The sequence below is a fragment of the Taeniopygia guttata genome, chromosome 2, assembly GCF_048771995.1.
Source record: "Taeniopygia guttata chromosome 2, bTaeGut7.mat, whole genome shotgun sequence".
NCBI classification, from domain to species: Eukaryota; Metazoa; Chordata; class Aves; order Passeriformes; family Estrildidae; genus Taeniopygia; species Taeniopygia guttata.
In genome coordinates, this window is record NC_133026.1 from 32,654,006 (window position 1) to 32,676,792 (window position 22,787).

The 22,787-nt window shown below is 37.5% G+C and overlaps 1 protein-coding gene across 5 annotated transcripts in view; it reads right to left on the reverse strand.

Moving 5' to 3' along the window:
- Positions 1–1,418: 1,418 nt before the first annotated feature.
- OSBPL3 (oxysterol binding protein like 3) overlaps positions 1,419–22,787 on the reverse strand; it is an 87,463-nt gene continuing 66,094 nt past the window's right edge. For all 5 annotated transcript variants that reach the window (XM_030264849.4, XM_030264851.4, XM_002193340.7 and 2 more), the window contains 8 exons: positions 20,812–20,949; positions 18,052–18,115; positions 14,957–15,035; positions 12,721–12,865; positions 11,317–11,461; positions 10,513–10,639; positions 9,848–9,970; positions 1,419–8,680 (listed from right to left, as the gene is read on the reverse strand). In XM_030264849.4, coding sequence (XP_030120709.4) covers positions 8,584–8,680; positions 9,848–9,970; positions 10,513–10,639; positions 11,317–11,461; positions 12,721–12,865; positions 14,957–15,035; positions 18,052–18,115; positions 20,812–20,949 — 918 coding nt within the window. In that variant the 3' untranslated portion in view covers positions 1,419–8,583. The remainder of the gene's footprint in view (positions 8,681–9,847; positions 9,971–10,512; positions 10,640–11,316; positions 11,462–12,720; positions 12,866–14,956; positions 15,036–18,051; positions 18,116–20,811; positions 20,950–22,787) is intronic.

The window sequence follows — 22,787 nt, forward strand, 5'->3', positions numbered from 1 at the left end:
TCTGAATGGTGCACTTATTTGGGTGAATGGCATCTGTAAAAGGTGATGCAAGTACCCTTGGGTGGATGACTTATTACCAGAGACAACTCTTTGGAGATGGGATTGTACTTCTCATGCAGAACTGGTTGCTGTCGGCTTGAGATGGGGCTTACTTGGTTCTCCCCAGTTACTGTCCAGCCTCACCAAGGCAAACATACCACAGTGTGAGCAATACAGTTTCTAAAATAGATGGAAGACCAGCTATGTCCTGAGAGGAAGCATTATCAGGAAAGGAAACAATGAGGAATCAGTACTGGGAAAGCATGAACTGCAGTTACTCCTTTTTCCTAGGACCTTCATGACTGCACACTTCAATACTGAGAATCATATTTCAACATAGACTCTTTCCTCTCATTCCTTTCTCCCATCATGTCAAACAACCAATTCATGTTGGTATCAAGACCAAAGCATTCACATGAGCCTCAGCTACATAAAGTACAATGGAGATCCTGCTAGGGCATTTTTTTTTGCCCTGTGATGTGGCATGTGCTCTTTTTCAGTTCCTGATATTCACAAATGGTGAGAATATAGTATCCTGGAGTTCTCTACCCTGCATCAACTTTAACTGAAGCTTTACTCTGTCTCCAAAATGAAAGAACACACATTAAGGAAGGGCTAGGCTCACCATCCTTTAGTAACTGGAGAATTTAGAAAAAGTCGAGTTTGCCCTATTTGCAATGCCTCTCTCAGGCAAAGTCCTTAGTAAAAGATTTTCCCCACCAAAGAACTTTGCAATTTGATGCACTATTTTTAAACCTTATAAGAAAAATTGATTTTTCCATCCAAAAAGCCTATATAGCTCTAGTTGCCTAGAGCTTCACTGACTGAAGTGCAAGTAGCAAACAATGAAGACAAGTAGGATGACCTCTTGACTTCACTCCATCATCAGCCTGTTAATTGCCAAAATTATAACAAACCTTGCAGTAAACAAAACTGTAAATCTCTTTCAGCTATTAGACAGGGTCTCATCTGTTGATAAATCTACATAATCTTCCTTGCCTTAGGCAGCAATCTAGGCATTGCAGACATACCCTCATAAAAACCTAAGGAGAGGATTTTTCAAGGCATGTACTGCAGTAATTCAAAATTGCCTTACTGCAACCCTTTTTTTTTTTTTTTAACACAAGCTGAAAAGTAGGGAATTTGTTATTTTGGAAATAAATTTCTAAAAAGAAGTTTTAATAAAGACAAACAATGTTAAGCAAACAAAAAGAAAAGTATTTTTGAATTTAACAGCTGGTTTTACTAGAATAACATGTGAAACATCAGCACACAAAATCCTCAAGGATAAGCAGTACCCTAATATTTAGAGGAAGACAATAATTCCTGGAGTCTGAAATTACAGTCAGAAACATCAGTGGATATTCATACACAACATCTTGTGTTCCAGGAATTTATTACTGTTTCAAGAGCCTGTAAAAACTTACATTAGTGAGCCCACAGAGACAAATTCTCAGTGAACTCAAGCCTTGGTTACATTCAGCTCAGTAGAGCAATGTTGATTTACCTCAAATGAGAGTTTGCACAAAGTAATTTCAAATATTTCCCTTGGTACAGAGTAAGCAAAGATACAAATTCAAAGGTATACATCAGAATTTGGATTCTGGTCAGCTTTTAACCCCATTTAAAAACAGACAGTAACCCTACAAATTCTTATGCATAAAACAGAGGTCTAAATTCAAAATCAATAAACCAGGCACAGAGAGCAACATTCGCAACATGAAAGAAATATAAGAAACATAATGATATATTATATATATAATTTATAGAAGCATAAAAAACAACAACAAAAAAGCCAAGATGTGTTGGTTATTATGTAGAGCAAGCTTTGCTCAGCTGTTAGTGTTCTTACTCACCCTATGAAGATTTGAATCATTTTGCAGTGAGCAAAACGACTTTAAAATAGAGATTACTGTAAATGAAAAGACAACTGAGCTTAAACACAAATTGGATGCAAGCTCTACACAAGCCAACTTTATCTTGCACTTCTGTAGAGAAGAACAGCCTGATTTGTCTGGGTAGCACTGACCACACTGTGGACACTTGGCATGGTATTAGCTTGAGAGGCAGTCATAAGAAATTCACTTTCATATCCATTTCTCTGTAAGAGAAATTCCTGCTGCCCTGGGTGCTGATGAGTGAAGCACCAATAATGAGCATCCCTTGCAATCTTCCTCTCCCTTTTATAATTATGAAAAATATACTACTGCTTCTGTAAACCAGAACTTTCCCAGCAACTTGAACTAAATCGAGTTATTTTAGATACCAATTAAACCATATCAGATCTATATGAAATAAATCAGCAATGAAGTAATTCTCCCTGACACAAAGAGAAAGTTCTGAAGTTCTTAACCCAATAGAACTAAAATGGATGGATCTCAAAAAAACACTGTAAAGACTGTTTTTCTTTTGGCCTCTATTCTGATTCTGCCACAACAGTCGATGATATTTTGCATGGTAACAAGTATATAGATACAGCTTTCCCAGCTCTTCCTGTAAGCTCCATGGTCCCTCCCACTAAATCTTTGTAGACACTGAGGCTGCAAAGTGCTGTGGAACCACACAGCCAGGAATTTCACATTGGTCAGGAGTTACACTCATTGTAATCCCACATTTTGCAAGATCCTAGTCCATTCCTATTGCATCTTATACACATATGGTGGGACTATAAGACATCATTGAGGTCTGATTGGCAGAGCTGTCACCATCTCTAAGGGAAAAAGCACCACACTGATATCCTTTCTTTCCAGTTATTTATTTTACCTTGTAAATACCATATTTCCTTGTTTTTAAATTTTATTTTATGAAGAACATTTAATTTGTGGTTTCTACATTCATACTAAAGCGTAATATTTATGCTGCACATCTGTATGCTAAAAACTACTCTTAGGAATAAACTTTCAGCTGTAAATGGATTCCATCAGCTTACCTACCCCTTTTCCTGCCCCAGTGTCTGGCACATTAGCTGTGGAGCAGGGTTGTGCAGAGCAGTACAACTGGAATATGACACAACTACCAGACAGATTGTTAGAGTGATAAATAAGAGTTCTAGCAGATGGAAGCTCTTTCCTACTTGCCATTTTGCAAAGTGCAAAAAGCCCAGATCACTACAGCAGTGAGATTTGCTTCAGCTGCCACTAACAACCTTTGAAGAAAGATGCTTACAACCCCTGGGAAAAAGTCAGGGTTCTCTGTGACCTTTTGCAAGTGTGATTTATTAACATCCAACTAAATTGGTTACAGAGGCAAAAATAATAAATCTAGTTGTGCATCAAGGTACTCCAATGTTATTACAACTATTTGGAGCGAAGCAGAAAACAGTGATGGTCCTGACTACAGAGAGACTTCTCAAATATCTGAAAGTCAGCAATAATTCTAATACATAAGATACCGTTCCTCATTCTGAAATCACTAATGCCCCATCAAAACAAACAACAAATTCAGCATTTAGCAGCTTTATGTAATACCACGTATATGTGGGATGTTCTTACAATACTAGAACTAGCAAAATACTGTTAACACAAAGTCTTTCAGATTCTCAGGGATGCCAACCATCTCCAACATGTGGAGCTGATAGACATCATCACCTCTTGTGGATCAGCATCACATTCTCTTAAGCTTTAATACAGTTTTGTTTTACACATTAAAAACACCAAATCAACAATTTATAGTAAAAATAAATGAATAATTAAAAATAATTCTTTAACATATGCCAACTGCTTATGCGGAAAATTTCTCTTATTGCTTTCAAAAAGCTGCAGCAAGAACAGTATCTAAGAACTGAGCAGTACAGTAATACATTTGGTGGTAGGTTACAGCATTTGCTAAGTTTCAAAAGGCAAGCCAGATAATGTGCAGTTCTTATGAGCCCACAGCTGCTGGAGTAAGTTGCACTCACCAGTAGCTAGAAAGTAGAAAGGATGAGTTAGTGAACACTGTGAATTTTATTTATTGTAGGAATAATTCATGAATGAAAACACACTCAACCAAAAAAATCACTCCTTTGAATAGCACCATCTCATTCTAGCCCTTGCAAGATGTATTCAGTTATGTGGACGAGTTGATGTCATCCTTCTCTCTATTAAAATGCACCATGGGACAAGTTTTGCAATCCTCTTCATCCTGCCCCCTCTGCATGAGTTTACACAAAAAAGAAGCCATACTGAACAAAGCAAGATATGTTGAAAGTTTTGTGCTTTTCCAAGCTGGTCATTTGGAGTGACAGCACAAGAGATTTACACAAACACAGATGCAAGGACATTTGTAATTAGGATCTGTGGAGCAGACACAGCTGCATATTTCCATAGCACACTACCCTTACCAGGTCTGACTCCAGAGCACAGGAAAGTCTTTTTCACATTCAAGGAAAAGATACAGAAGGAATTTATGGGGGAAAGAATTTAACTACAGCCTCTAGGTATGATTTATCATTTGTTGCTATGGACTGTTTTCCTATTCATCAGGTTTTTTAATAAAGAGAAAAACAAGCCAGTGAATAAGGGACCACATAGAAAACCTGAGCAGGACTGTAAACAGCTGAGGGAAAGCGAGGGGCCTGGGAAGGGGTGAGGTCTTTGTTAGGTTGGGTTTTTTGGGGGAGTTTGTTTTGAGACCAGCACTGGACCTTTGTGCAACGTGAAGCTGTCCCTGGTGGAGCCCTAATTTCTGGTCCCATGCATTGGTGCTCTTTCCGTACCATGATCTGGATTCAACACTAAGCTGCCAGGTAACACAGGTGACTGTGTTTGAACTATTATGTCCTTCAGGGGCCAGATTTTAAAAGAAAGCAGCAATCCTGTTTCCAGCCCTTCAGAGAAAACTGGTTGGTGTTAGAACAGATCTTCAGGATGTCTCCTTATCAAAATTGGGGCTGGTTTTGGTCCTTCTTCCAGGCATCTAACTTTCCAAGCTCTGCATAAAGAACCCAGGTACAGACTACTGGATCTGTACTTCAAAAAGTGTCTAAAAGAAGTAATTCAGTGCTGTAAACGATCACATCAAGCATATCTCAGAGAACAGAGATCCAGAAAGGAATGCAGTGATTAATGGTGCTGTCTAGTTCCACTGGGTCTAAAGGGCACTTTACGCTACCCAGAGTTGCCTCCTGAAAAGTGATGCTGTTTTGTAATCCCAAATTTACAAATTTACACAAAATGAGAAACTAAGCATCAAGCCTGCAAATCTGAAAGTAGAGCTGTGGGTTGCTGTTCCTATGTATAATATTTCCCTGGATTTTTTTCTTTCTATGCTTTACAACTTGAAAAATGAAGCAGGATTTCAACACCGAGAGGCCTGAGTTGCTCCATCACCTTGATGGAAGTTTATAGTGAGGGTTTTACTTTATGAAGAGACACACACAGAAAGGCAGGGCTGCACGAGTGCTTCTCAAACTGGCCTCCAAAATTATATTCAGCAGTGTTTATAAAGTCATGAAATAAGAGAGCCAGAACAGCAGGCAAGGGTCATCATGAAATTTTAAGACTGATCCATTGAGCTACACACCTGGGGGATCACAGCTGTGTATGAAAGGAAGCAGTCCAGTTGCCTGATACATTCTTTTTTACCAGTCAGGGTAGAAATAGTGGGTAAAAAGTCCCTCAGTGTCAGTTATTAAGAATAACAGTTGTCTTAGTTATACTGCAGAAAGCTAATATAAATTTTGTACCCATTAACACAGCTGAAATTTCAGGGAAGAAAACTACCAAAATTTCATATTTTACCAAGAATAACTTTATAGAATATATTAGCTTTGTGAATGTTGAATATATTTACATGCAGAAATACACAGAACTAACATCAAGACAAATTTCTTTCACTCCTTAATATACAGTCAACAGAAGATTAACAACTAAACCCAATTGTTTTATACAAAAGTAAGCAGGGAAAACTATGCTGCAGTTGGAACATGGGGTCAGAGGATCATTCACAACTGGTTACATTGTGTTTGGAGGTGTGTATTACAGATGTACAAAAGGAGCAATTACTTGTTCAATGATTTTGCTTCATGCATTTAAGAAATGTCCTGGATTATTCTCAGGCATTTTTATGGAGACAGTGCTAAAATTCTGGAGTTTACGTTCTTGATACAGAAATTTTGATGAAGAAGTTTTTATATAAGGCACTGCTCAGCCCAATGCTTGTCATTCATCCCATGTATTTTGGACAGTTTGGAGTGTTGGAGAAATCAGACTTGGCACTGCCAGTCTGATTTCTCAAAAATCATTACTCAAATACCCCATATGAGACTTGTTTTGTTTAATACCTACATAGGGGAATCTCCTCCACACACAGAATATACAAACCCAGCAATCAGATCAGGCAGTATCACAGTAGCTGCCAAATATGACAATGAGCAAGCTTAATGCAGCCTCCACAAATTTTGCTCCTTTTCTTAAAAGATTTTATTTCCTCTACTCTCTTTTGTTTTTAAATGAACCTTAATTTGAGTATAAATTGTAATTACCAACAGCAAGGATAATTGCAATAATCAACTCATTTCTGTGTGAGGTTTTGACAGTTAATACAAGAATAAAAGACAGGGAGGGAACAAGGCATGAAGAGAACCTCAATTTTCTTGAAAAGCCAAACAGCCCCCAAAGTTTAATACTTCCTTTGGAATCAAAGCCCAGATTTTGTCTTCATATAAGTGTGAACCTTGCCTTGTTTAAAGCTGCTGGCATGGTAGTCAAGTTTTCTGAAGAGATATTAATTAGATATAATTATGCTAACTTCTTTGGTACTAAATTACAGAAATAATGGTGAGGGAGAGATCCTGGGCAAAATGAGAAATGGTGAAAAAGCATTCATCTGCCTCTGAGACAATGAGGCTTCAAGGTAATAGAAAGCAAAGTTCAAATATACATCTAATCTGACACCATAGATTTTGTTTAAAATTTAAAACCTTCATAGTATTTCCTTCATGTTACATACAATACATAGATCCATTTTTAATAGATTTTTCTCTAGAACAATGCAGCACAATTGCAGTAAAGTGCAAGCTTTTCTAAGCTATTAGTCTGTCCTCCTAGGAGTCTACTTCATCCGTGCCATGTCCAGTTGTTCCAGTCATAAGCCAATTTAACATGGCAGTATTTGGGTTTGTTTTATGTCTTTACAGTGGCATGTAAAGAAAAGAAAAGGGTGTGGTGACAGGATGCAGATCTATCATGTGAAAAACTGCATTGCTGCCAGAGAGTTGCAGACACACAGAGCAGATTAGAAGAACCTAATGGATCAGGCTTGGGTTGCAGATATGTGGGAATGCAAATTAGGTTGTTAATGACTATGGCATTGTGATTTGATGGAAGAAAACAAAAAATACTGCCCATCTTCATTCAAAAGTGAGGCTTCTGCTACATTTGCTTCCTGTTAAATTTCTGACCTATGGTTTAATAGCTTCACAAATGGAACCATACGTATAAAATTACAGGAAAGGGTGCAATTGATTTAGTGCAAGACATTTACATATTTATCTGAACTTAACAAACAGAGGAAGATCAAAGACTCCATACACTTCTTCATAAGGCAGATGGTAATTTTTTAAATATAACATCTTAAATATGTTATTTCTTAAGAGGTAGAAAATATCAAAATACTAGGAAAAATTTCTAGCTTAAAATAATCAGTTTGCTTAATTTTTAAAAAGTCTTACTGTTGCAATTTTTAAGTGAGTAAAATGAAGCTATGGAAGCACAGGATTTCGTGCTCTGTATAAGATTTCACTTATTGGAAAAAGAGAGAGCTTCTTCATCTAGTCAGTGCTCAAGCAGTATATACAAATGATCTCCTCTTCTTGCCCTGTTGGGGGCTATAAATTTGAAGTGAAAATTTTTCCCAGTGGAAAATTTTGGCGATTCCTGACTTTCTAGCACTACATTTAACCGGGTACAGTTTATATATAAGGCAGTAGAACCACCGATGTAAGCTCAGAACTACCTCTTCCATAAAGCTAAGAAGAAAGTTAATAGATACAAAAGCTTACTTAAATCTTTCCTGCAGACAGCAAAAGATCAGTCATATTCCAGCACCAGCTGATAATCTGTTTTAGCAATTTATACCAGCCCAGAGACAGCTGAACTACTCATTGCACTGTGGAAGCCTACCTATAGTTTGAGTTACTAAGGCTTGCACCTTTCCTCAGCACAGCTAGGAGATGCTGATGCTACTGTCTCCAATGCAATTCAGTAAGGCATAATTTAACTCAGAACTGACGTTATTACACATTGAAAAAGTAGTGTAAAAGCTCCGCTCTTTTCCATCTGTTAACATTCAGTACTATTTATTAAATATTTTATAAAAGGAAGTTAGGCTATTTATACATTCAAACAACCACTGCAATAGTTGAGTAAAGGAAACAAATGAATTATCAGATTCTAAATTAAGCACGATTCTGGAGATATGCACATTTGCACATACCACATACATTCTGTATGTGTGTGTGTATATATAGGTGTGTATATATAGATATATAGTTATATTTTATATATATGTCTTTTAAATCAGATCCAAGAATACAGCACAGAATATCTTCACTTAGCTCCTCTTTCACCAGAGGACAGGATTGTCCAGTTTGGAAAAACCAGGATCTTTTCTAAGGTCCATGTAGGTTCCATTGCTCACCCAGGAGTCATCGCTGGATTTCCTATCAAAGATTAAACAAATGTTAGCTTATATTTTCCATCCATATGCTGTGTAATGCAGTGTAGCACCATGCACAGATACCAAATCCAACCCACAAACCAGGAGCAGTGCAGCTCATTGCAGCCTGCAAACAAGGCAGTATAGCTTGGTGTGTCTGCACTGGGCCATGGAGAGGCATCTCAATCTAATATTCACCAGAGAACTTCACTATTGAAGAGACAAATGCATTAAGTCCTATCTGCTCTAATACTTTTGCTATATAATAATTAGATTCTTTATTCTGCCATTTAAATCTACAGGATAAATCTCAGCTTTCAAATCCTCATTGTAAGGATTCAAATCCTCATTCACAATTCTCATTGTGAATATACAATCACAAAGTATTAGACTTTGCCTCTATCCACCTTCCCTCTAGTACGTGTGATTGGCATGTGATGAGTTAGTCCACCAGCTTGTCAGAGATGTAGTAGTTAAAGCCATTCCCTTTCACACCTATTTAAAACATTCCAGTGTTCCTCAGAAGTACAGTATAGACATATCCAGAAAAAATATGATCCCAGATTTACTAATAGGCCCATTCAACATTCATCTTGGCTCCAACTCTTTCCCTGCAGAACAGAGAAGCTGGAGGGCAAAAGACCACTTCCTCACAGCATTCCTTTTTGTCTTTCAATGCTTTAAGTCTCGTGTTTAACTGATTTACAGCAGGAAGAGATAAAGTGCCCTCAGAACAATAATTCTCTCCCCATAAAATAAGGGAAACATGTACAGAAATAGCCCTGGAAGTAAAAGGCTCCAACTCTGCACACTTCCACACCAGGCAATCCCACTGAATTCAGCAGAGGTAATTGAGCTAAATCCAGGTACTTCAGCTTGCTTCAAAGAATCAAAGATGCTACATTCACTCAGGTAAATTCAAATGTAGACCAAATCTAAATTGCCACCAAGGCAAAAAAAAAAAAAAAAATTCAGGGATGCACTAATAAAAAACTAGTACATAATTGTGAGTTCTAATTACGTCTGGAGTATTCTACATCACCAAAGTACAAACCCAAAGTATATCACAGAACCCTGGTAAAAAACTGGAGCCTGTAACACGGCAATTTAAAATCAGATTTATAATAAGAATTTCAATAAATGATAGTATATGCCAATTATTATCTAGTACCTGAAAAATCTAGGCTGATGCTCTAGATTGTTTTCTTCTAGCACCTTCCGTCTTTCTCTCTGTAGCTGCTCGATCCTCTGCTTTTGCATTTCAGCTCCTTCAATATTCCCTTCTTCTAGAAACCTGCAGCAGCAGTGATATGAGACAATTGGTCTTCTGCCCCCAGAAGAATCTAATCTTCCCAGCAGGTATTTCACAGTGTTTGAAAGGTAAACAGCTACCTCTGCAGACAACTGCACTATGAAAAAGCACTTAAAGAAAACTAACTCTTGTAACAAACTCAGAGCCACAGTTACATTAGATTCTTCTACTTGGAAATTTGCAAAAGTAAAAATTTCACTGCAGAAAGAACTTTTAAGTGTTTCAGTTTTCAGTAATTCAAATACTGTATGCTCAACATCCAGTACCTGAAGTACTGAGGTTTTAACATCCTTGGAAAGGCAGTTATCTAGAAGCATCCAAGAGACAATTTTGGGACACACTTCCATAATGACTAGACCATCTCTCAATTAAGTGATTACAATGTCTGTTTCAGATGCACATTAATGTAAAAATAGAAACACACTGCAGATATCCACAGAAAATAGTCTGAATTCAGGGTAGAGTGAGAGTACAGAAGATTAAGAACCATTTAAGGAAAATATTTTGGAGTTAAAGTTTCTTACCTTTGGTCTGGCCTAAAACGTGTGTCAGTGGATGGGAGTAATGATCTAGTCTGTGGGTCCAGTTCATTTAACTCCAGTGCAAATTGTGTAAATCCATACCACTGTTCATAATCTTTAGGCATTGGATCTACAGAAAAAAAAGAGTACATTCAGAATTCCAATTAAATGCTATTATATTGAGAAAGAAAATATCAACCTCCCTCCAGTCATTTGTTTATGCCTGATCCACAGTGTCAGTTCTAGGGGAACAAGAGGTTTTTAATAATGTGACAAAGGAGAACATCCCCCTTGATAATTACACTGCAACAAGAGAAATTTCTGTTATCTCAGCTGAATCACAGCACAACTGTGATGAAGGCCATGCTATTATCATAATGTTTTTTCAAAGCACAGTAGACAAAGCCCCATGAGCTTGGGAGAAATTCAGCTATCACTGTCATTACAGAATTGAGCTTTGTGGGCTATCCTCCAGTGTTCAACACATGAAATAAACAACAATTCTGTTCATGAGCAGTAGGAGGACTTTGTTCTTTACCCCCCCGCCCCTTCCTGCTAAAGTTCTCAATACTCACTTCGTTCCTGAATATGAAAATGAGGGAGAATGGAGAAAATACAGAAAGCAATGCGATTAAATTCTCATATTATTTAAATTATATATTCTTCTGATCTAGCTTTTAAATGCTTGACAAAAATCTAATATTCTACTGGAAAATAACAAGAAATTGTGACCTAATAAAGATATGAAAACAATAAGCTTATACTCAAGATCTCAGTTTGTGTACATGAGCAATTCTGATCACTAACTTGCTCTCCATATGCAGTTTGACGATGAAGTTGTCCCACAGTATAAACTTTCATGCCACTTCCCAAAGAGTCGATGCACAACTTTCCCAGATTTATCCATGACACTGCCTTCAATCTCATGTGCATTTGGATTCCAATACTTTGCCTAGAATGAAAAGGAACGAGGGGAAAGAAGGTGCAGAGAAGCTCAAGTGCAGGTTGTTTTGCCATGCCAGTAGCACCAGGCTGTAGAGCAGTGAGAACTGTTCATTTAGGTGTGCATTACAACACCAAATGCAAAGAGCTGCTGTTAGTACCATTAAAATACAAACTTATTAGTATGTTAGCTTCTTAAGATACTAATGCTGAAAATTGTATGTATTTTGTTTGCCTTTTTTTAGGGACAGCATGAGGTGAAGTGCAGCTGACCCTGAATTTTGCCCAAGGACAGTTGACCCTGGGTCCTGACTTGGTTATCTACATCTCCCAAATTTGCAGAAGAGGAAGAGAAGGAACTCCTACATTAATCTCCAATCTTACAATATTAAAGGTGTGAGATTTGCAGGCTCTCAGTCTTAAATATTTAAACTTTAAACATCCAGTGCAGGTCTGAAAATACATTAAAGTACTTTCAAGTAAGTATTTGGAAAAAAAAAATCACCCTAATTCTTCTTAGAAAGCACAAAGTATTCAGGAAAACAAATAAAAACCCCCAAACTTGCTGCATAGGTACACTGAAGTACTGTATCCCTTGTATCTGTTTGGCCTGTTCTATGTCCAGCAGCGCCTTTATCCATCAATCAGATACAAAAAATGAAGGTTAAGGTAAGTCTCTTAGGATGATTTATTAAAGTATTTCTCAGGTTAGAAATTTTGGCATTGTTTTACATTTTCGTTGATTTTCCTTTACTACAAAGTCATCTATTGCCAAAAACTGAATTTAACTGTGTTATAAGGACAATTCCTGAAGAAGTAACATGTGTTGTACTTGTACTGAAGCAAAAGCTTTGAGTAAAACCACAACCTCTTACTTAAACTCCTTTGAGTACCTGCAAAGGGCTAGAAAAGAGCATCAAGAGAAGCACCCTGCATAAGCACTGGTCCTATAGCTGGTAAATGAGCACAGCATGTGCCAGTGGGCTCATAGGAGGCATGTGCAGTAGTTAGCTTGTGCCTATGTCTCTCATCAAACCCATCAAATTCCATGATATTCCTTTCCCCATAATTCCTCCATTTCCAGTGGAATCACTCAAGAAAACTGTCGCTTCTCTTTTTTGTCTAGTGAGTGGCATTTCCTTCAAAATTACAGTTTTCAAGGAATCACAGGTAATTACAGCTTGTAAGCAGAAGTACTGAGCTTCACAGAGAGCATCCTCCCACTGCCGTGCCTGTTAGAAAAGGCAGTGCCAACACTGCTGTGGTTACCTTTATGAAAGTCAGTTTGCAGTGGCACGTGTCATCATTAAGATTTTTTATGATGATCTCTCCATAGTGTTCAATCCATCTTTGTCCACTTAAGATGTTATGGATGCAGGATGTCACCTTGTTCCATGCAAAATGATCTTTAAAGCTGTAAGGAAAAATACACACAAGAAATTCCTCATGCCATGTTCAAGTGAGCTCAAACTCGAGGAAAAAAAAAATGCAGAGAACTTGATTAGAGAAACCAAATAAACTTTTTTTTTTTTTACTAGAATGCTTCATCTTCTTGTTCCAAGCCTTCTCAAAAACAAACCCTATGACAACAATCCCACCTCCCAGAAAATCCTTTTCACTTCTGCTATATACATTCATCTTGAATTCAGTTTTCTCTCAATTTACTTGTCCTTCTAACCAGTTTTAAGTTTCCAGAAGTAATAATTTTGGTGTCTTCTACAGTCTGAGATGCCCATTCCAAGCTGTAACACAGTGACAATGGAGGACACAAGGACATGGGCTACCAGAGTGATCTGAACATGTAGTGAGAGGAATAAGCTTGGCTCAAGCTCTCAAAGCTGAGCCTAATATGTGCGCTTTAGGCAAGAGCCAAAGTTCTCACCAGGAAGTTCAAGATGTAGTTGCACACTGGGAAACAGCAGTCAGGGAGAGATAAACAAATACCAATAGAGCATACAACATTTTACCTTTTATGAAAGAAGTAGATGCTCTTATAAAACAGCTTTATTAAGCATCAAGGAAAGGAAAGTCTCATGAAGACATATATTCTTTAATTTGTTCTGGGTATGGATGGCCAACTCACTACAGGTAAGGTAAAACATAAACTTACAAAGCACCAGTTTACCCACAGCAAGTGCCTCACACACATCCTGTGAAGTTATTAGCATCTTTCCCTACCTCCCCTTAATCACTTGCTTTCACTTGCTGCTTTCTAAGGGCACACACAAGGACACTTTCTACAGACTTGCAGAAATGCAGCCAATGTATCTCACAGTAACTTGTTTTTCTGCCCTTACCTATGCATGTCATATGTTATGATAAATGCTAAAAATATCTATTTGTTTCAAAACAAACCTTAATACTAATGCTTAATTTTTCCCTATAGCCTTGGCACCTTTTTTGTACCCAATTCTGTATCAAATACACAGGGATACAAACCAGCACATGGAGATCACATATGAAACAGATTGCTTCCCAGTTCATCAGCCCATCATAAGCCATAATATATATTAATTATTTTGGCACTGAGCACTCATTCACATCCTAGAAACCTTTCATTTCAAAGCTTAGGGCAGGTGCTATGAACACAACATGGTTTTTACATCACCTTTTGGATATTATCCTACTAGACTACAAATTTATCTACTTAAAAAAAAGGCATGCTTGATTTGATGAGTGCTAGGTTCCTGAATTCTTTGGGTTTTCTTTTTTCAGATGGCAGATTAATTAATTTTGTACTCTCTCACTGGAAAACAGATTTAATTGGAATAATACTCAACCTTTAGACCTCTGGTTCTGCAAACACGATGGATATAGGCCAAATTCTAAGGGATTTTAATTGCTCATCAATAATGGGCACTCTGACAAGCCTGCCTCGAACCACTGCAGATTTTTATTTAAAAAAACAAAAGGAAACAAACCAACTATACTCAACACTTCACTACAGTGGCTGCTTCCTTGGATAATGAACACCAGATAACTGGTTCTACTTATCACTTACAGTAATTATTTCTGCAGTGATGGTGGTTGTTGGTCTTGCCTACAGCCCAGAACACTCCATGGTGCCAGGGTCCCTACAAATACAGCCAAAAAAGACAAGAACACCACCACCTCTTCCCCCAAACTCATACTCAAGCAGAAGAATTCATAGCTTCCTTTACCCTATAGTTTTTCCCTGAGAATTTAAAATAAATTAGGGTTGAAATTCAACTGAAGTATAAAAATACCAACTGTTCTTTTTTCAGGGTACACGGGAGTGAAGGGTTTTTTTTTTTCATTGTTTGTTTTACATAACTTTTGAAAGAGTCAGTGCTTCTGATTTATGTTTCTGGTTTTGGTTTGGTCGGGGTCTTTTTTTCCTCCCCTTTTCTCTTTAAATGAAATCATAGCCACCAGTCCTTCCAAAGGGCAGAGCAGAGCTCGCTGTCCTCTGAATGAACGTGGTTCCAGTGTGTGCAAGCATCTGTGCCTGTGCATGAACAGCAGTGCCAACAGCAGCACTTACGCTGGAAGGGTTACATGTGTTGTGCCAACTGGAACAATCTCCATGGACTTCCCCCAGAATTTGTTTTTCCATCTGACATCTGGAACAAGAAGTAAAAAATATACAGGTTGAGTCACAGGTAGGTGAATCAGGCTGTTTCTGGGCTCTACTTTATTTTCAAGAAATTCAACAAAACAACGTGCAACAGAAGTGTTCAAAGATTGTTGTGGGACCTTCAAATACTTGTTGGTGGGTTTGGTGTTGTTGCTATTTGTTTGATTTTCATCATAATATTGGTTATTTAAATAGCAAAGTAACATGTTTAACAATTTAAGATGTTTAACAGTCCTCGCAAAAACTTTTTTAAAGAAAGAAATTTGAATAAGCTATAAGCAGCATATATTCATCTGCAAGTCAGTTGCTAGTGAATGAATGCAGACATTTTCAAAAACAAAAGCAGAATTTCAAATACAAAAATATAACAAGAACATCCACAGTCAAGAGGCTAAAGAAGGTTTCAAAGGGCACAAAATGGCAGAGAGTTTTAGTCCAGCTCCCTCTGTAAGTTTAACTGGTCATTTGAAATCCTGTTTGAATCACAGAAAGACTGTCCAAGTCTCATTTTTATTCAAAAATATATAAAGAAAAGAAAAATCAATGCAAGTTTAGCTGAATTTATTGAGCAAAAGCACCTGGAAGAGAAAGAAAGAGAGGAGCATGGCAAAAAGGGTGTACAGTTAAACTGGGCTAGATAATCAGGCAGTAACTTTAATGGTAACTTCAGAGCTCAGAGGAATAGTACCCTTCCTATTTTAGACTCTAGGAACTCCATTCCTTGCCCAACCTGAAAAAGAGGGGAAAATTCAACTCTAGTCTTAAAAAGATGCTAGTTCTAACAGAAGGAAAACAAAACACCATTTCCTGTGCAATTGTAGGGGGAAATTCTTACATTGGTTGTGAGATGGATGCTCAAACCACAACTTAAAGATTACTTGGGTATCTCCTGAGTAATATATGTGCAAGTGAGGAGTGAGCCACACTGAGCTGCCTATCATTGAAAAGACTAGAATGGGATATAGGACAGAATTCTGCACACAAAAAAGTTACTTTTTTATCATGTGAGAAAAGGACCTTTTGGGTTTTTTGGTTTTGAAGTCTAGTGCTGGGTCAGCATCTTCTGTGACAGCGATTCTGTTGTGATTCCTACACTGCACAAGTGCTCCAAAGCTACTTCCAGTATGATGTTGTTGAGGAAATTCTGTCCTGGCATTCTCTCTTCTGCAGTGGGATGGAAGAGAAAGGGCAAAGGTACACCCTACCGAGTTTAACAGTTAAAGTGCATTACCAGATTGTGCCAAATTCTATGTTCTCATAAATGGCAAAGCTGTCCCACAGAGATCAGCATGTGGGAAACATCTTGAGAGCCAGTGTGCAACTTGATCATGCAATAATTTTAGGACAGAAGAGAAAAAGCAAAGAGTTATTTCAAAGCTATGCTCACACTAATTCAGGCACAGATACTGGAATAGTTGAAATGTCCTTCATTTCTACTGCTCATGTGTCGACACTCCTCTGCAAAAGCAGAGCCAGCTTCACAAGTCATGGAAAGCTATTTCCAAACTACCAGTACCTATGAGAGCCCAGTCTTCAGTTCCTGGGACGTGACTGGGAGACTTGGTGATGGAACACATGAACTAAGGTCAGTGTCTGGTGGGATGACAGCACTACCCTGGCAATGTTGCTGTCTCCTTTTCAGCTGAGGAGGTGCCACAGTAAGTGAAAAGGTCTTTGCACACAGAAAGAACTGAACTCACTGACAAGCTGCCCTTATGATTAAATTGGTGTTAATCTTTCCATGGAAGTTAATACAGCCTCATTACAAAAGGTCGCAGCATTTAAAACTTGCCTTTACAATGGAAAAAAAAAAAAAAATCATTGTCTAGCCCTCCCATAAGCTCAGCTAGCCATATTTAAAAAGAAAGCAAACAAAAATCCCCAAGACCTGCTGCACCCTGGTTGAATGTTCTGTGCTCATAAAGACCAAATCTCAGACTCTCACATTAATCAAATTCTCAGCTCTCATTAGAACTTCATTCTCTAAATGGAAGTGTTAAAATATTTGAATGATAGCAGTTGTCAAGATTTGTTAAACAAATCAGTCTCATCTATTTTTATTAAGACAAGCTGCTATCTGATCTTATTTATACAGTGTTCAAGTTACTGAACAAATTTTTGGTCATCTTAGCTTTTGGGCTATAAACAAAAGGATTCTTGTGTCCCTGTATGTGTTTACAAAGCAAAGAATTACACAGAATAATAAAACCAAGACTAATGGGTTCCAATGTCTGTTCAGTATGGTTCCATCTGTAATAACTATAATCGAGTCAGCAGAGCCAATCAGGGAAAAAAAAAGATTACAATACGGCCACATTGTGATTTGACAAACCCCTGGAGTGAAGGATTTTAAGTGAGTTATGTTTTGTGTAAATGCTCTAGAATTATCGAATCACATAGGTGCTCTTACTGGCTGACACCTTCACTAGCAACACACAGCAGCCAAAGCTCCAACACATATCTTTTGGAAAAAAACAGTAGTCAAATAGCACAAAATCTTACATACTGTAGTAATACCAGGAGAGAAAGAGAAGGTAAATGTATTTATCCTTGCTGTTATGCTCATTTTTGAAAATTGCTTTCAGAACAGGTTTACAAGATTTGCCAAGGTTCAGGATTTAACATGTAGTGTTTTCATGCTGTCTTCCAGCTTGTTTGTTTTATAAATAGCTTGAGGTACAATTCTTCTTTACTAAAGAACAACACCCCCCCCCTAAAACCCCAAACAAACCTGATTTTAAAGAAAAGCAGATATTTGTACAGGACAATAATAATCAATTAATCTTACATGAAAAAAATCCAAACAAAGCAAAGTCTTATGAGAGCTTTTATAGTAGCAGAAGATCCAAATAAGAAGCATGCAAGTAAGTATAGGCTAATATTTCATTAAATCATTCTAATACAAATTTAAGCAAGGAATTTCAACTTTTCCTAATTTCTGTTAGACATACAATGAAAACATTATGAACACTGTAAAAGTAAATGATAGACTGAAGAGTTACCTTGCCAAAAAGCAAAATTCACAGATTCAGCATGGCATGCAGAAATAGGTGGGTGGTGACTGACCTAAAAGCAAGACATGAAAGGAGAGGGGGAAGAAAGATTAACATATGAACACTTGAACAGTCATTTTGGTTTGGCTTATTTTGTTTTGTTTTCTCCTTCATTCCCATATGGCATTTACAATTTGAACATTAGTTTTCACTTTGCAGTTGTGTCCTGAAGGGGGAGGCAGTGAGATTAATAAAGGTTCTCAGACCTAAGAAACCTTGAAAGAAATGGGAAACATTTATTTTAAAAGACCTGAGACTTTGTTTGAGTGCAAATCTAGCTATATACTTCGTACATTGTCTCTAAGGTGATAATTAAATTTACACTTAGGACCTCTTAACAGATTAACAAAAGCCACTCTTTGAGTGCACAGACAAAAATTTTCAAAAAAAAAAAACAACACCACAAAGGGCCAAAACCTTCTGTACAGTGAATAACCACAGAACACTGAGTATGAGGGAGGAGATAGTGATCAGCATCTCTAATTGGGCCAGGGGTGAAGAAATCAAGCCAGGAAATTCCATCCAGCAATCCCTACTACTGCAGCAGTGACACCCCAGGTGTTTCTAGTGTGAAACTCTAACCACATGCACTGCATTTTATCAGCTTTGGGCAATAGCATGTGCAGGAATTAGGGCAACCACCAAAGTAGCAAAGCAAAGACTGTGAGCAAATAAACAATTCCAACTATTAAAATGCAACAGTAAATAAAGAAGCACAAAGTGAAAGCAGCCACTCCTCCTCGATTTGAATTCTCCCTTCTGGGTGAACACAACTAACAACTGACCAGGGCCAGCTCTTAAGATGTGTAATACCTGCTGTTCCTTGGGCAGCTTTATTTTCAAGTCAAATTGCTATTTTCCACTATGAATTTAATTTCTTAACTATCTACATGGCTCAAATCAACTTTTACCTTTTTTTTTTATTACTCATTTCACAAATCTCTTACTGAGCATTTTTTCCCACAGGCATCCAGTTATTTATTGAACATGCTCTACTTGATTTAAAAAAAAATGTACTAATTATTTTCAGCTATGGCTTAATCCAGCAAGAGCAACACTCTCTCTCTCTTACATACTGTACCCAGATTAACCCCAGATATCACTATAATACATGGGTTAAGCTGAGCCCTCATTTAAACTGTTATTCTTCCAGAGTAAGGTCATGTTGCTAACTGGAGTTATTCTAAACTCCCGCTAGTGATTAAACAGAATCTTTGTTAGTTTTGTATCTTCTGTGAGTCCATCCCATTACATTCTGCCTGCATTAACAAAGTATCTGGAGTAAGCAGCAAAATGCTTGTGCAAGCAATAAACCACTGTTCCTGATGTAAAGAGAAACATTTAATGCTTGCAAGCTGCATTCAATTTCTTTCTTCCCATACTCCTCTCTGTTCCTAATATTTCTCCACCCCATATTTTTACAGTAACTTCACCACTCTAAACTCACCTCACTTATTTCTCACATTAAAACAACAGTTGTTAATAGCACAAGCCCGTTCATGTAGGCTAGCCTTTGTACTCTTTTACCCAATATTCAAGTGAAAATATCTTCCTTTAATTCAGTGTAACATTAAACTCATTGCTAACCTTTATTTGTCACTTTGTTACTCAAATTTGATGCTGTGCTGGTACTTGCAGTGCTCAATACACATCATTTTAGTACTGAAGTAGCACAGTGATGAACCAGATACATGAACTTTAAATTTTATTCACTTTTGACTGTATTACTTTCTGTTGGGTTTTCTTCCCCTACTTATTCTTACTCTTGCCTGTGACATTTCCTGAGACTAAGGAAAGATCATAACATTCCTTTTTGTCAATTCTAAAACATAATGTGCAAAATGTTGTACCTTCACAGGCGGTGAAAAGCACTTTTCATTTCCTAAAGGAAGCCTCTTAGAAGTCTTTCTCTGATCAAATTTCTAGGTTGCACACCTTTGCCCACTTGCACTTTTTGTAATTTTTTTTTATGTCTAGACAGAATAAGACAGCTTTCAGTCATTCTTACTTTGCTAGGCACCAGGTATTTGAGTTTTATCTCTTTTTAACATATGCTTCAAGTTGAGCAATTTTGGTAGCTTGGCTTCTTTAAATGTAGTATTTTTCACCCGTACTTAATAATTATTCTCCTATGGGGACATTATCTTCATAAACACTCAAACCATGATATGCTACCTTCACCTACTCAGCTGTGGTTGCAACTTCGAAAGGCTTTTGCTATCAAGTATTTGGACAGGAAGCAGAAATAGTCATGGTGCCATTGGAAATACTTGTGATTGATTGACTCATACGAGGGACACGTTTGTTATAAAAGAAGACATTAAACAGCTGAAGATACAGTATTTTTAATGATCACACGCAAAAGAAAATGACAAGAATGTAAACTTTTGTTGCAGTTGTGATCAGATTTCAGCATGGGGAATTGCACTCTACTTAACCAAGTTATCTTGTTACTGGAGCAGGCAGCCTGCCAGCCTTTGCTCCTCGAGTGTCAGCTGCTCGTGGTGATGTTCCATGCCAGACTTAGCAGACTTTCCTCAAAAAACAATTCCCTTTGTTTATAATTCAGCAAGTTCCCTTGGGTTTTGCTGGGCTCAGGTAATGTAGAGTAATCTTGTATTTTGCCAGTAATTCTAGAGAATTCCAGCCACACATTTAGAATTCAGCAGTGTATCGAGTAGCAGTTCTAAGGGCTGCAGCATACAATACCTGTTCTGCAAAGAACTGGAAACCCTTATCTTCACGAATACATTCATAGGTTTCTCCAAGCACAGGATTAAATGGCTTACTTCCAGCTCGGTAGTAACTGGATGCATAGGCAGAGACTGCAAAGGCAGCTATGTACACCTGGGAAGTATATATTTGGGACATAGATTAATTAATTTACAACAGACACAAAAAAAAATAAAAGTAAGCTTTATCCTGATTCCTTTTTTTTCCCTTCATTTGCAGGCTACAGACATGCACGCCTCCTGCAAGCTAAGCCCCAGTTCACACATTAGAGGATTATTCAATTTTCAGAGTCATTCAATAGGTCAGGGATAGAATTGTTAGGGTCAGATACTGCAAATTTCATCAACTGAAAACAGCATTTCTGAAAAGTGTTTGAAACAGTTTAGCATTCTGCAACACAGTTCAGAGAAGTAACCTTAAAAATCACTGTTAAATTTTGTGTAATAACTGGTTTTTATAGTTACATATGTGACTCCATAAATGTACCAACTATCCTTTTCAGAAACATGGCACAGGATGTACCGAATAAATTTCCACCAACTTTGCTCTTTCTAATGCCATTTGACTTAAATTGCTTTTTGTCTACTGGGTGCTATTATCTAATAATGATACTGTTGATCATGACTGACACACAGGTAGCCCTTCCAAATTTTTGCAGTCAACTCAAGCATAAGATGAGGAATTAGAATTCAGGGCTGTTTGACTCAAGTCTCTTTTGTAACACATTTTTCCCCTCTTTTCACTCCCTTTTCCTCATCTTGTGAAAGTGTAGATACTCTCTTTTCACAGTTTCGGAAAACAAATCCACTGAGGATAGGCTCTTTTATGAACTACTGCAATTACTATACAACAGCTAGCATTAAATTTTACTTCAGGAGTTTCTCAAAGGCAAAGAATACACCAGTCTTGAGGTAATTTCCAGATGCTTGGGTGTGGGGAGGAGGGAAAAGGCTTCTTTTCCCTCCTTTTGAACAACTACTGCTTATTTCCTTTTATTTTTAGCATATGTTCTCAAGAGACAAAAAAAGCTATGGACTGAACCCCCAGTGAATGAACACACCCTGAGAATTGGCCCTAAATTGTAACCCTTGAAAGTGTTAGAATGAAGAAAGAGACTTTTCAAACAGTATTTATAACATGACTACCTGCTTTCATTAATAACTTCATTTTGAGATAAGATACATTGAGTTGAAAAGGCTTAATTCAATTTGTGGGAAAATCTGTATCTTCCATTTAAGAGAATTTAGGGAGCTTCTAATCCTTTATTTATGGGCTTGCATATTAAGTAGCTCTTGTACACCTGGAAGCAGAACAACAAATGCATTTCTCTCTTGTTCTTTTGCCAAATGCAGAATTCAGGGTTCTGCACTAGAAAAGGATGACATCATTCTGCACAATTCTGATGATTGTACCCAGCATACAGCATACAGCCTGGTTTTGAGATCCTGAACATTTTGGATAAACACAAAAACTTCAGAAAATCAGTTAATAAGAAACACGGTGCTCATTTAGTTAATATAAAGATATCACACTCATGTAGAGCTGGAAGATCCAGCATCTCTATAAAGAAATGTGTTACCACATCAGACACCCTTGAAAAAGATCTATTGTAGCTTTCATATTTGAGAGGGAACTATCTAAGTTTAATCCCCTCCTCCCTTTTTGATGTAAATTTTTAATATTGGACAGCAAAAGCTGCAAAACAGAAATAAGCTCCTTTTTTGTTTAAACTTGCAGAACAGCAAGGTACTTGAGGAGAGAGACCCTTTCTGAAAAAGCAACAGAAATGGAACAGAAGAGTCAAAAATAATGGCTGTATGAGTATGTACAGACATTTGGAGAGTTTGCCTCTCAGCTGAGAGACACGAAACAATGGAACAGAACATCTTCACTTCTTCAGCACTGCTTTCATGCTTACTCTATTCTGATTCTGTTGCATGTTCCTGAGTATT